Here is a 13,527-nt window from a genome sequence, read left to right on the forward strand (position 1 = left end):
ACGGACCAAATTGACTAATTGTGGATGTGTTACTCCTGGGGGAATTCTGCACCAAAAAATTAAAAATTCTGCACACAAAATTCTGCATATTTTGTCAAAATAACAGTATAATCATGCCAGTTACAATTATTTTGATAATTTGAAATAAATTATCTGTCAGCAAGTATGTCTGTAACAGTACAGAACAAAAAAAAAGATTCTGGTAATTTTTTTTGTTTTGTTTTGGACAAATAGGTTCCTTATGAGGCATATTAATACAGAACTTTGTGTAATTTATTTAAATTACAATACAGAACTGTATTTCCTACACCTGTCAGAAGCAGTGCACAGGCTTGGGGGAGTCAGGGGTAACGGAAAAGCTGAGGGAGAGGGAAGGAGCCTAGGAGTGAACCTGGAGGGTGTTGGGTGTGGGTAGGAGGTTTTTCTTGGGGGTGGGATTGTTAGGGTGTTGGGAAGCCTCTCCCATGCAGATTGTTGCTGACCCCAAGCATCTCCCATTCAGTCAGGCACCTCTGCCCCTGTCCCCACACCTTGGGTCTCTGCAGCCTCCCAACCCCAGGCTCAACGCTGTCACCCCACTAGCTCCTGAGTCCTGTCCACCCCCTCCACTAGCCATTCTGAACCCCAGTCTGTAACCACCACCCCACCCCACCCCCCCGAGTAGTCCCGTGTGCCCCACTCTGTCCTAATCTGGCTCTGCGGGCAGTGTGCTGTGATGAACTTCTAGTCCTGTGGGAATTCTGCAGCACTGGGCATAGAATTTTGTATTTTGCCTAAGAAGTGCTGCAGTTCTGCCTTTTGTCCACCAGAGGCTGCTCTGGTTTTAGAACAGCCAACTGTGTTTATGACGGGAAAATACAAAATTATGTGAGACAGATGAATTGTGTGTGTCTACAGATGTGCAGAATTCCCCCAGGAGTCATGTGCATCTTCAACTAAAGGAGACTACATTATATGCCATGAGTAGTCACGCTGATTTTCTTGGGATTTACTTGTGACTAAAAAGCTTTAGGATCTGGCCCTAAATTGTGTATAATAGATTAATACATTAAAATAATCTACTAGTTGACTTATGATCTGTACAGTTTATTTCTAAATATACAGCGTTTCACTTTATATAAAAAGATTTATTGGAAGTGGGAAAATTATAACTTTATGTCAGATGAGTTATGCTCTATTGACTGTACGTAAAATGCCTTTCTTTTCACAGGTGTCCTCCAAATGATGCAGACTAGAATTGGTGCTCTACAAAGTACTGTTGACAGGTATGTCATTCATTATGTGATTAAAAGTATTTATGACTTCTGCACTTTTCCACTATATTACATTTCTAAAAAGTATTTCCTTTCTTAATAGAATAAGAGCTAAAATCATCGATCCATACAACAAAATAGTGTCTCGCACAGCACAGCTAGCAAAGCTTCAGGTAAACTACATTATAAATTTACTTATTTTAACTTTATTTTTCAAAATAATTATTTTGCTTCCAGATTTCTTAAAAAAAAAAAAAAAAAAAAGTTAAATCACTCACCATATGAAGAAAAACATCTTGGTAGAGACTTCAGTTCCTCAGTGAACTTAAATCCTTGTAATCCATTAGTGCAACTACTTATGGGTTAAAAGGGCAATGCTTCATTTTGCAAGGCAAAATTCAGTTTCCATTCTGTGAAAAGTAGGAGACCAAAGTTGGCACGAATTAGATTAGTGTAGTGGGGGCGGGGGGTGGGGGGAAGGGGTGAGTGAACTCTCCTAGAATCTGCTGACCTACAAATGAAATCAACTATGCTTTTTTAGAAACAGTGTTTCCCACACAGAGCCAGTATCTCTTCCTTCCATGTTCTCTTAAACCCCATGTTATTCATTTAATTGATTAAAAAAATTGTTTCTTTTAGCCTCATCCCTATTTTCAAGCATAATATAGGAAATATAACCTCTCCCATTCTCATTTTGTAGTTGCTGCCACTTTCTAATTCTGAAGCTCAGTGCTAGAGGAGTTGTAAAGACAGCAAAAATAAGCAATCAGATTTGTTATGGAGATACGTTAGAGTTCATATTAGGGCTGTCAAGTGATTAAACAATAATAATAAATAATACCATTTATTTAAATATTTGTGCATGTTTTCTACATTTTCAAATATTGATTTCGCTTACAACACAGAATATAAAGTGTACAGTGCTCACTTTATATTTCTGATTACAAACATTTGCACTGTAAAAAAACAAAATAGTCTTTTTCAATTTACCTAATACAAGTACTGTAGTGCAATCTCTTTATCATGAAAGTTGAACTTAGAAATGCAGAATTATATAAAAAAAAACTGCATGCAAAAATAAAACAATATAAAACTTGAGCCTACAAGTCCACTCAGTCCTATTTCTTGTTCAGCCAACTGCGCAGACAAACAAGTTTGTTTACATTTGCAGGAGATAATGCTGTCAGTGTCTTGTTCAAAATGTCACCTGAAAGTAAGAACACGTGTTTTCATGGCACTGTTGTAGATGGCGTTGCAAGATATTTACATGCCAGATGCACTAAAGATTCATATGTCCTTTCATGCTCGATAACAGTTGCAGGCCAGTGCATGTTGATTTTCATCCTCTGAGTCAGATGCCACCAGCAGAAGGTTGATTTTCTTTTTTGGTGGTTTGGGTTCTGTAGTTTTCGCATCGGAATGTTGCTCTTTTAAGGCTTCTGAAAGCATGCTCCCTCATCATACCTCATCCCCCTCAGATTTTGGAAGGCACTTCAGATTCTTAAACTTTGGGTTGAGTGCTGTAGCTATCTTTAGAAATCTCACATTGGTACCTTTTTTTTGCGTTTTGTCAAATCTGCAGCGAAAGTGTTCTTAAAATGAACAACATGTTCTGAGTCATCATCCAATACTACTATAACATGAAATATACAGTAGAATGCAGGTAATATAGAGCTGGAGACATACAATTCTCCCCCAAGAAGTTCAGTCACACATTTAATTAATGCATTATTTTTCAAACGAGCTTCATCATCATGGAAGCACGTCCTCTGGAATGGTGGCCGAAGCATGAAGGGGCATATGAATGGTTTCACGTATCTGGCACGTAAATACCTTGCAGTGCCGGCTACAAAAGTGCCATGCAAACGCCTGTTCTCACTTCTGGTGACATTGTAAATAAGCAGTGGGCAGCATTATCTCCCATAAATGTAAACAAACTTGTTTGTCTTAGCGATTGGCTGAATGAGAAGTAGGACTGAGTGGACTAGTAGGCTGTAAAGTTTTGCATTGTTTTGTTTTTGAGTACAGTTATGTACAAATATACATTTGTAAGTTGCACTTTCACAATAAAAAGATTTCACTACAGTACTTGTATGAAGTGAATTGAAAAATACTATTACTTATGTTTATCATTTTTACAGTGCAAATATTTGTAATAAAAAATAATATGAAGTGAGCAGTGTACACTTTGTATTCTGTGTTGTATTTGAAATCAATATATTTGAAAATGTAGAAAAACACCCAAAAATATTTAATAAATTTCAACTGGTATTCTATCATTTAACAATGCGATTAAAACTGTGATTAATCGCGATTAATTTTTTAATTGTGATTAATTTTTTTGAGTTAATCACGTGAGTTAACTGCGATTAATCAACAGCCCTAGTTAATATATATATATATATATATATATATATATATATATATATATATATATATATTGAAGGACAGTATAATAGGGTGGGTGGCTCATTTTAATGCTGAAGGTGTATCTATTTGGATGGATGGTTCATATTAATTTGGGCTGAGGGTGGGTGTGGATACCAGGGCAGAATACAGGTTGTTTGTTCTCCTCTACCTCTATTTCCATATGTATGATATTAGGGTGACCAGACAGCAAGTGTGAAAAATTGGGACGGGGGTGGGGAGTAATAGGAGCCTATATAAGAAAAAGACCCAAAAATCAGGACTGTCCCTATAAAATCGGGCCATCTGTTCACCCTATTTGATATCAAACTTTGTCTTAGTATTGTTCTGTTGAGGTTGTTTCTCCCTTAATGCAATTGGAGTTTAATGAAGAGTTTGGGGAATAATTTCTTTAATATAAGGATGGCAAAAGTGCAGCCAGTTGAACTAAATGTGACCCACACAGTTATCCTCATCTTTAATACATAAGTGAAACCTGCAGAGAATATAGATATTGGTGAAGAGAGAGGGACTGGAAGGAAACTCTTTTTACTAGTTGTTAAACACCTCAACAGTGGGTTTTTATAATAGTGATAAATTGTACAGTAGAACTTGGAGAGAGATGCAAATGCAAAACACAAAACCCTGAAAGGTTAAATTAAATATTGTTAAATATTTGAGTTTCTGTTCATGCACATTTACAATAGCTTCAGTGCATGAACTAGGAATGTATCTGTAAAGCTAGAGATATACCTGTGTTATGGATGCTGTTATCCCATTTGCTTTTTCTTCCAGTCCATTTGTATCTTTTTGTCATATCTAACATTATTATGAACTACACTTTCGAGTTTCAGATTGATAAGTATCTGATTTTTAGCTCTGCAAACAGCACTACAGTTGAGGATTCAGTCCTTTTGGAATTGCAGCAGAACAACTTTGCTAAATCACATAATGTTTAATCTACTACTGTTACTTGTATTAAGTAGTACTTTAGTTTGCAAGTAGCCCCATTGATTTCTATGATACTACTCGCAGACTGAAGTATTACTCAGTATGCATAGGTCTGGATTCTGCTATCCTTAAGTGTTTTAAAGTATAAAGACCTCTTTATAAACACTCCCTTCATGACATCATTGTCAAACTTCTAACCTCTCCGCTTTGTTGCTGTGGTGTTCTTTGCCTTGCTCTACCCCCACAATACTAGGGGCTTCAGCAGAATCACAAAACATGCTTCCGCCTTTACATCATAAAATCCTCTTCTGAGCATGGTCTTAGTCTTGCCTTTGCAGATCACAAGCTAAAGGGGATTAACAGTTAAAATATGTGGATGAGGTACATGTAGCTTAGAAAGAAAACTGCAAAGAAAATGAGCTACCTAACCAAACATTTCCACAACTCCTTTGAACAAGCACACATTTATAAACTGCATAGTGTATGAATTTCACATTTTATCTAGAAAACCAGATAAAAATAGACCCATTTCTGTACTTGGATATAAGTAATGTAAAATACAAAATATTCACCAATAGATATTTTTTTCTCCTGTAAAGAACACACAAGCTAATTTTATTTGTTCTAAAGACAAGAAGGTGGTGGACACACTAAAACTGGGAACATGACAGAACACTTAAGAAAAGTCAGATATTCTGATTGCTCATAGGGATGTATCTTGCGCTGGAACAGCTACAGGCAAATCTTTGGTTACTGAGGAAGTTCTTAGTTAAAAAATATGAAAGTGTTTAGTATTTAAATACTAACTCGAGAGGTTAGAAAATAAGAAGTTTTTGGATTTTTTTAATCCTTAACCACAGCAGCTAATGCCTCTCTATTAGTACGTTGGTACAGGAGTAGTTCCAGGAAGAAAGAACCTTTTTTTGCTTTCAGTTGAGCTAGTCAGTCCAAATATCTAGAGACCTCAATATCTTATATATTATTTGAACATGGTCTATCAGATGTTCTTTACGTGTGAAGTACTTGTTCTGCTTTTAAATTTCATCATATAAATATAATATAATCCATAGAAAAATAGACTCTACCAATTCATTTATTTGTACTCAAACCACTGAACTACATAGCTATTAAATAAGATTTTTCTTCACAGAAATTCCCAAATATATAATCTAGTGGAACTCACAAATTAATCAATGTAAAAGGAATAAATACCTTTTTTTAATATTAACCATTATTAACTTGGGTAAAACAAAACACCGGCAAAGGATAGGTATAGGATAAATCGGTGTGAAATTGCATTAGTAAAATTATACATTGTAGTTGCAATGTCTACATATTTGTCATTCTTAAGAATTTTTTTCCTTTGACCTAAAATCTGGCATAAGTTATCATAATAGGGAGAATATTTTATCAACATTAGGAGAACCATTATTGTAGGTGGTTTATTTGCAGCCTACTCTAGAACTAACACTTTTTCACTTTTTTTTGCTCTTATATCTAAATATAACTTTTTCCATTACTTATTTCTTCAGTCTGATAATTCATTGTGGGGATCAATTTTGTGTGTGTAATAATGGATAATAAGTAAGGCTGCGAGTCTGTCACGGAAGTCACAGATTCCGTGACTTTCCGAGACTTCTGCAGCGGGTGGTGCTGGCTCAGGGGCAGCCCAAGCCATGCAGTCCCTTGGGCCATGCAGCCCAAGCCATGCAGCCCCTGGGCCAGCAACAGCAGTTTGGGTGTGTGGGAGGGGGGTCAGGACTAGGGACACGGGCTTGGAGGTGTGGGGGAGTGCTTACCTGGGCTATGGAGCTCCCCGGCTCCCACTGGCATTGCCCTGCAGCTCCGAGGCTGTGGGGAGGGTGTCTCCATGCTGCCCGTGCCCAAAGGGCCTGCCCCTGTAGCTCCAATTGCCTGCTGTTCCCGGCCAATGACAGCAGCGGCAGCCAGCGCTTGTGGCAGGAGCAGCGGTACCCCTTCCTTGACCCCTCTGCCGCTAGTTGCCGCAGGGATGCGGAGCAGTGTAGGAAGCCCCTGCCAACCCTCCTCCCCAGCACCAGCAGGATCCCGGGCTACCCCCACCCGGCGCCCAGGTTGCCCCCGACTGCCCCCCCATGACGAAAACGTAGCCTTAATAATAAGTTAATAAAAATGAAATAGGCTTTTAGTATGTAATATAAGCAATATTCAAAGGATTGTTATTTTCTGATCTTAGGGTTCATATCTGGTTGAATTTTTCTGTGGATATTCAGTTTTAGTTAAGTCAAAAAGCAAAATATTGGCACCAGACTGTACTTTTGAAGCACATTACATTCTACAAAGCTGCTTTTTCATTTCTGTTGCTGAAATTTTGTTCATAGACTGTAAAAGATACAAATAGATGTGGATTAATATTTTTCTTATTAAAGAAACAAATTAATTGAATTACAAACATTTAGTAAATTACAGTAGTATGATCCCCACATGACTTCCATTATCATTAATGAGAGTCATGTGGGAAGTCCTCTGGCAACACTGAAAAAAAAATTACTCTTCAAGACGTATGGTGCCAAAAGCGATGAGGTTTACAGTGTTTTCAGTCATCTGGGTTCAGTGGGGCATCCCTTTCATTTTTTTCTTGTCATGTCTAGGTGTTGAAGAATACTAAACTGAATATATCTTTGCTTTTGTCACTTTGTGCTAGCATCCTAAAGGGGAGTGACTGACTAGCAATACTTTGGATTTTTTTATTACGTGATGCATTTATTTGTGTTGGTGTGTGTATCTAGGTACATGTACTTGCATGTTTGATTTCCAAAGAAATTAAATAAACTTCAATTTACAAAACACTATGTACTTCTGCAATGTTGTCAGATAATTACTTGACTTATTAAATATTTAATACTTAATTTCATCTTGACTTCCTTAAATTAAATGACTCAAAAGATCCTCTCTTAGGCAAGAGGTACATACTCCAGAACCAATCCATCATCTTCACAAACCTCTTATGTGTCTCCAGAGTAACAGCCGTGTTCTTCTACATTTTCCACACTATGCATCCGATGAAGTGAGCTGTAGCTCACGAAAGCTTATGCTCAAATAAATTGGTTAGTCTCTGAGGTGCCACAAGTACTCCTTTTCTTTATGTGTCTCCATGATTCATAATTTTGTCATGCTTGTTTCTGATGTCTACAAATTTAACAGTTTCCACTGCCACAACCTTGTAGTTTTTCATTGCATGGATTCCATTTCTGCTGAAATCTGGACCATTTCTTTGTCTTTTTTTGCATTGGGTTTCTAAGTCCTATTTCTTAAGATTTCAGCCGGCCCAGAATGTTGCGTGTACGATATACCATGATCACACCAACCTAATCCTATATGAACTGACCTGGATTCCCAAGATCTAGTTTATAATTGCTCTCTTTGTTTTAAAACCTTCCATGTTGCTTTTTTACTCTTATTTTTTAGTACTACCTCCTATCTGTTGTTTCATGCAATCTTGCCACTGCTGGTGAGAAAACTTTCCCCTCTGCTTCTCATGCCATCTGGAAGAACCTTCCTGAATCTCTCCATTTCATTTAAAAACTTGTCTCAAAATAGATCTCTTGTGGCTTAGATGTACCTCTTAATGTCTTTCTGCTTCTCCTTTTTACCTAGAAGAGGAAAAGATTTGTCTGAGAACAGTCAGTTAAAAAGCCAGGAACCTATTATAAGTGCCTCAGAAGTCAACAGTATTGTGTCCTAGATCAATGTGAACAAAGGCAAAGCAAAAGCATATGCAGTTGTGTTTCCTGAATAAGAGATACTTGGATCTTACTTAGTGCCTTCCATCCAATCTCAAAACACTTTACAAGATTATGAATTATGTTGATTTAACAATTGGCTGAGCAGAGGTTTTCATAGATTCTATGGCCTCAAGGGACAATTATAATCATCTAATCTGAAGTCCTATATAACACGAGCCATAGACTTTTCCCAAAATAATTCCTAGAGCATATCTTTTAGAAAAACATCCAGTCTTGATTTTAAAATTCTCAGTGCTGGAGAATCCATCACGATCCTTGGTAAATGGTTTCAGTTGTTAATTACTCTACCCATTACAACTTTATGCTTTATTCCTGGTCTGAGTTTGAGAGTAACCATTTTAAAATTCTTTCCCAAAATGAAGTCTTCTAGATATTGGAAGAGAACATGGTAATACATATATTGACTGTCTTGGTCAGCCTTAAGATTTATTATCTCCTGAGATAAAAGAAAACAAAACAAACAAAATCAATATTTGTGTTTTTGTTTTGCTTCTGGTCAAACTTTGATCAGCCGAACAAAAGCCAGTATCTGCTTTTTACTGACATGGGTAAAATTTTCTGTGAAGGACATTATACAAAATAAAGCTAAATTGTCTTTATAAATAAGGTGTGATGTAACTTATCAAATGTAAATATTTCATTTTTGCATAGCAAATAAAATCAGAGGCTTTTCTACAGAATCATGTGCAGTAACATCAATAGTTAAAATAGTGAATGTTGTTGTATAAAGTCATAGAGTACTTATGAAAAAATTGACATTTATCAGTGTGCATCTCTGACCACTAGGTCTCTGATTCTGCAAATGCTTGTGTGTTTTGTATTTAACTACAAGCTTATATTCAAGAGTTTCCAGGATTGGGGCCTAAAACTATACATACCGAGCACTGAATATACACTTAAAGCCATGATTTCCACACAGGCAGCCTGTGACTTGCTGCGGAGAATAATACGCATCTTGTATCTAAGTAAGAGACTTCAAGGACAGCTGCAAGGAGGAAGCAGAGAAATAACAAAAGCTGCCCAGAGTCTCAATGAACTTGGTGAGTCCTCTTAGTTATTTTAGTGGCATTTAAGTTTCTGCTCATGAGAAGTGCAGTTTTAGTTTTTGATTTTTTTTTTAAAAGATGAAATTAAAGAATTGTCTATTTCCTGATCTGAATGAGAGACCAAGGGTATGTTTACACTGCAATGTAACCCCTAGGTTAGTAGAACTCGAGTTAGCAAACTCTGTGTTTATTAATTTAGGGATTGAGCATCTACACTCACTTGCAACCCTAGATTAGGAATTGTTGAGCCCTGGGTCACAACCTTGGGCTCCCACGTCTACACTGCATTATGGGGGCACAAATCTAACCGCACATATCACAGGCTTCCTAGCACCCTCCCAGAATGTGGCAGCTCTAGGCCTTTGTTGATGGTGCAGTGTGGGAAAATTTGACTATCCAAAGGACAAAGAAAGTTGGCGTGTGGGATACTTTTGGCGATTTCCCAGAGCACAAGTCCAGTGGGGCTGTGTCTACGCTGCAAATAGAGCTTGAACCCTAGGTCCCAGCTTTGACTCAGGGTTGAACCCTTCACCCCCATGAGGTTCTAGGACCTGGGTCAGAGCCCTGGAGCGTGATTTCTGTGTAGACAGAAGGAGTGTTAGGCTTGAGCCTGAGTTTGAACTTGGGCTTATGCTGTAAAGTAGACATACATTTTTCATGAGGCTTACCTAGATACAGTTGACTAATTACAAGAGAAATCCTCTGATAATGAGTTACATGTTGGGCAAAGACTTACTTAGAGTAGCTAATTTCATATCAACCTGTGACTACATGGAATACCTGCAGAGAGAGAAGGTTATTTAGCAATAATAATGTTGGCTTTTGAAAGCCATTATTTCATTGGGTTTAGAGTACGTCATATTTTGAATTAAATGTATTTTGTTTCTTTAAAAAAAAATTAGCCAAACCTGTGGCCTTTCAGAAAGTCATTTTAATCTCTCAGATCTCAGTAATAGCTGCTGTATACAAAATCTTAGCAGCTGTTATTTCTTCTTGGATTTAATGGTATTTAAATGCCATCTTCTAAAAATAGAATATGGGAGGACTGAACAATTAAACATTCAGAATTATCCTAAGGTTTGTTGTGCATATTTGTCATTGCTGATCTTTTCATACTCTGTAATCAAAAATTATTAGATAATCATTGTCTTTTTATAATTAACAGATGCTGTTGTGCAAATGAGTCTATATTTATTTATTTATTTTATTAGAACAATTGGATGAAAATGTTTAAGTATCAGCCATAATGTTCTAAGTTAGAATAGTGAAGAGTACAAACCCATTAGCTTGCCAATGCATCTTTTGTTTTAACCAGGTTGTAAGCAAAGTAACTAATTCAAGTAGTTAGTGCGATTAATTTAAATGCAATAATTAGTTAAATTGAATGTTAGTTAAATTTAGCTTTCAAAAGTTTTTTTAATTTACAGTGGTTTATACCATCTGCGTATTAGCCTTATACTTTTTTTTAAGGCTCTCTATCTGTATCACTCACTATCTTTCTATACCACTTTAAGTGATGTGCAAGACCTTGTCAAAGGACTTTCAGAAATCTAAATAATAAATACATAAATAATAAAGGTTTCAGAGTAACTGCCATGTTAGTCTGTATTCGCAAAAAGAAAAGGAGGACTTGTGGCACCTTAGGGCTGTAGCTCACGAAAGCTTATGCTCAAATAAATTGGTTAGTCTCTAAGATGCCGCATAAATAATAAATACATTCATGTAGGTGTCACTGGTCTCATATTTAATGTTGAAAAACTACTATCTTTTTCTAATGCTTACGAAGGTCTATTAATACATTTTCTCTAAGTGTGGTGACTTGAATTTTGTGCCCTGGTTAAGTACTATGAGTCTCACTGCTACCAGACAGAGGGTGGAATCCTGGCACCGTTGAAATCAATGTCAAAACTCCCCTTGACTTCAGTAGAGCCAGGATTTCACTCCAAGTGCTTGCTATAGTGAGCATTTGCAGATCTGAGTCCTTAGATACTAAATATACCCATAGGCTTTTCTGACCATTTCTGTGTTTTAGCATTTACAGAACATTGATTTAATGTTTTTTACTTAATTCAAACTAACAACTGTACCACTGAATTTGTGACCAGATGTCTCCTTTTATGGAGGTTTTTAGCTGGTCTTGATTTAAAGATCATTACTCAGTGGGAGGAAAAAATAACATAGTAATAAAAGCAAGTTCTAAATGTTAGGTGGAGATGTTTTAAAAAAAATTCCTACTTTGTCAGAGGAAAAACACAAATCATTTTTTTTCTCTTTGAAGGATTTTATTAAGGTGGTGGTATTCCACAGCGCTTCAAAGCATTGCAAAGACCTATTAGGAGATATATAGTTTTAGTCTGGAGATGTCAGTAGCAACTACGTATTTAAAGTTGTATTGAGATTTTTCACTTAAAACAGGTCTAAAACCTCTCTTTCACACTTGAATGACTACATTTAGTCTCAAAATTTGGCACAATAAACTCTTTATATGACAACAGAATTTTCTACGTAACTTCAAAAGTAAAGCATTTACTATCTTTTTGTGGCAGAAACATTAAAAATGCTCCCTTTTTTTGAAACATTTTCTGTTTCTTCTAACATTTCTTTGTGATTATTTAGTTACAGCAACCCAATCAGATGTTATGCTGAAACTGGATGAAAAAAGATCTTAAGTTAAAATAGCATAATATATATATGTGTGAGTGTGTGTCATTTTTCATTACCAGTTTGTGTGCACAGATTGATTCTCTAGATATCTACAAAATACTAAATTCCCTGTAATATGTATCTGCATGTAGAAATTACCATATTGGATCAGACCAGTGGCCCAGTAGCAGATAAGAGAGGTGTAAAAAAAGCCAAAATGGACAGCTATTGAATAATCTGCCAATGAATGTGGTGTTTATTTTTAATCTCGTCAATTATTTTATTCCCTAATGCATAAGGATTTATCTCTCTTGTTATTTTAAAAATATATGTAACTGATGTTCTCATTATCCATATTAATGTCTAATCATTTTTTGACTCTATTAAACTCTTGGGCTCAGTGTTATTTTATCATATTTATCTCTCTATTATGTAAATACTGAATTTGTCTGTTTAATTGCATATGTATGTAATACTTACTCTCCTCAAGAGGGGGGAGAGGGGATAGTGACCTCACTTTATACACATTTGCTAGTTGGCCTGGATGAGCAAGTGGGGAGCACATGCTGAACCCTTGCAAAAGATATAGCAGGAGCTGCTCTCACCCGCACTTGGCCTGCTCTGGTTGGTTGATTTTATTATTTAGACTTCTGTTCTGAAAGGCCTTTGGCAAGCTCTTGCACAAGAGGTTCCGAAATGGTCACTAGGTGAGAGGCAAACTATTGTCATCAATCAAGAACTGGGTAAGAGACAGAAGGCTACTGATAGGATTAAGTGGTTAATTTTCAAAATAGCAAAAGGTTAACAACAGGGTACCCCTATGTTCTCATCTAGGTCTAATTTTAATATTGTAATTTATTAATAATCTGGAGGGGGGGGGGCGGCGGCAAGTAGTGGGGTAATAATTTACAGATTATAGTTACTTAAATTAGTTAAATTAGAGAGGACTGTGAGAAACTTCAGAGATCTAACCAAGCTTGGTGAATGTGTGGTGTGATGGCTGGCGAAGTTCGGTGTTGATGAGAAATACAAAGTAATGCACATTGGAGAGAAAAAATCATATGTTTCTAGGTGCTTCTCCAGTGCTTCTGCCAGGCACAGTGCCTTGAGGAGCTTCTTCTGATGTGGAGCACTATTGCATTGGCCATGAAGCTGTAGCCTTACAGCCACAATCATTGTCTACATGTCATACAGTAATACAAATCGTGCATAGGCACAAGAGGGCAGAATTAGTTCTATAAGAAAACTAACTGTTTTTTTACTTTTGTGCTTGTAGAATATTAATAATAATTCTAAGGTAACTTTTTTTTTTGTGGCCCATATGTTCCCCTCCTTTGCAAAAACACATGAAGTAGAACATAAACTAATTTACAAACTCTTCAGCTCTTTTAGAGCTACAAAACCTTTGAATTCTCTCTTGACTGAGGCGCCAACCCCTGTCCC

At 36.7% G+C, this 13,527-nt stretch overlaps 1 protein-coding gene across 3 annotated transcripts in view; it reads left to right on the forward strand.

The window, feature by feature from the left end:
* The window catches only part of COG5 (component of oligomeric golgi complex 5), a 310,681-nt gene that overhangs the window by 17,317 nt on the left and 279,837 nt on the right, over positions 1-13,527 (forward strand). For all 3 annotated transcript variants that reach the window (XM_077835367.1, XM_077835376.1, XM_077835383.1), the window contains exons 4-6: positions 1,211-1,265; positions 1,357-1,426; positions 9,315-9,435. In XM_077835367.1, the coding sequence (XP_077691493.1) occupies positions 1,211-1,265; positions 1,357-1,426; positions 9,315-9,435 (246 nt within the window). The remainder of the gene's footprint in view (positions 1-1,210; positions 1,266-1,356; positions 1,427-9,314; positions 9,436-13,527) is intronic.

This window comes from Eretmochelys imbricata, chromosome 1 (genome assembly GCF_965152235.1).
Source record: "Eretmochelys imbricata isolate rEreImb1 chromosome 1, rEreImb1.hap1, whole genome shotgun sequence".
In the NCBI taxonomy this organism is placed as follows: domain Eukaryota; kingdom Metazoa; phylum Chordata; order Testudines; family Cheloniidae; genus Eretmochelys; species Eretmochelys imbricata.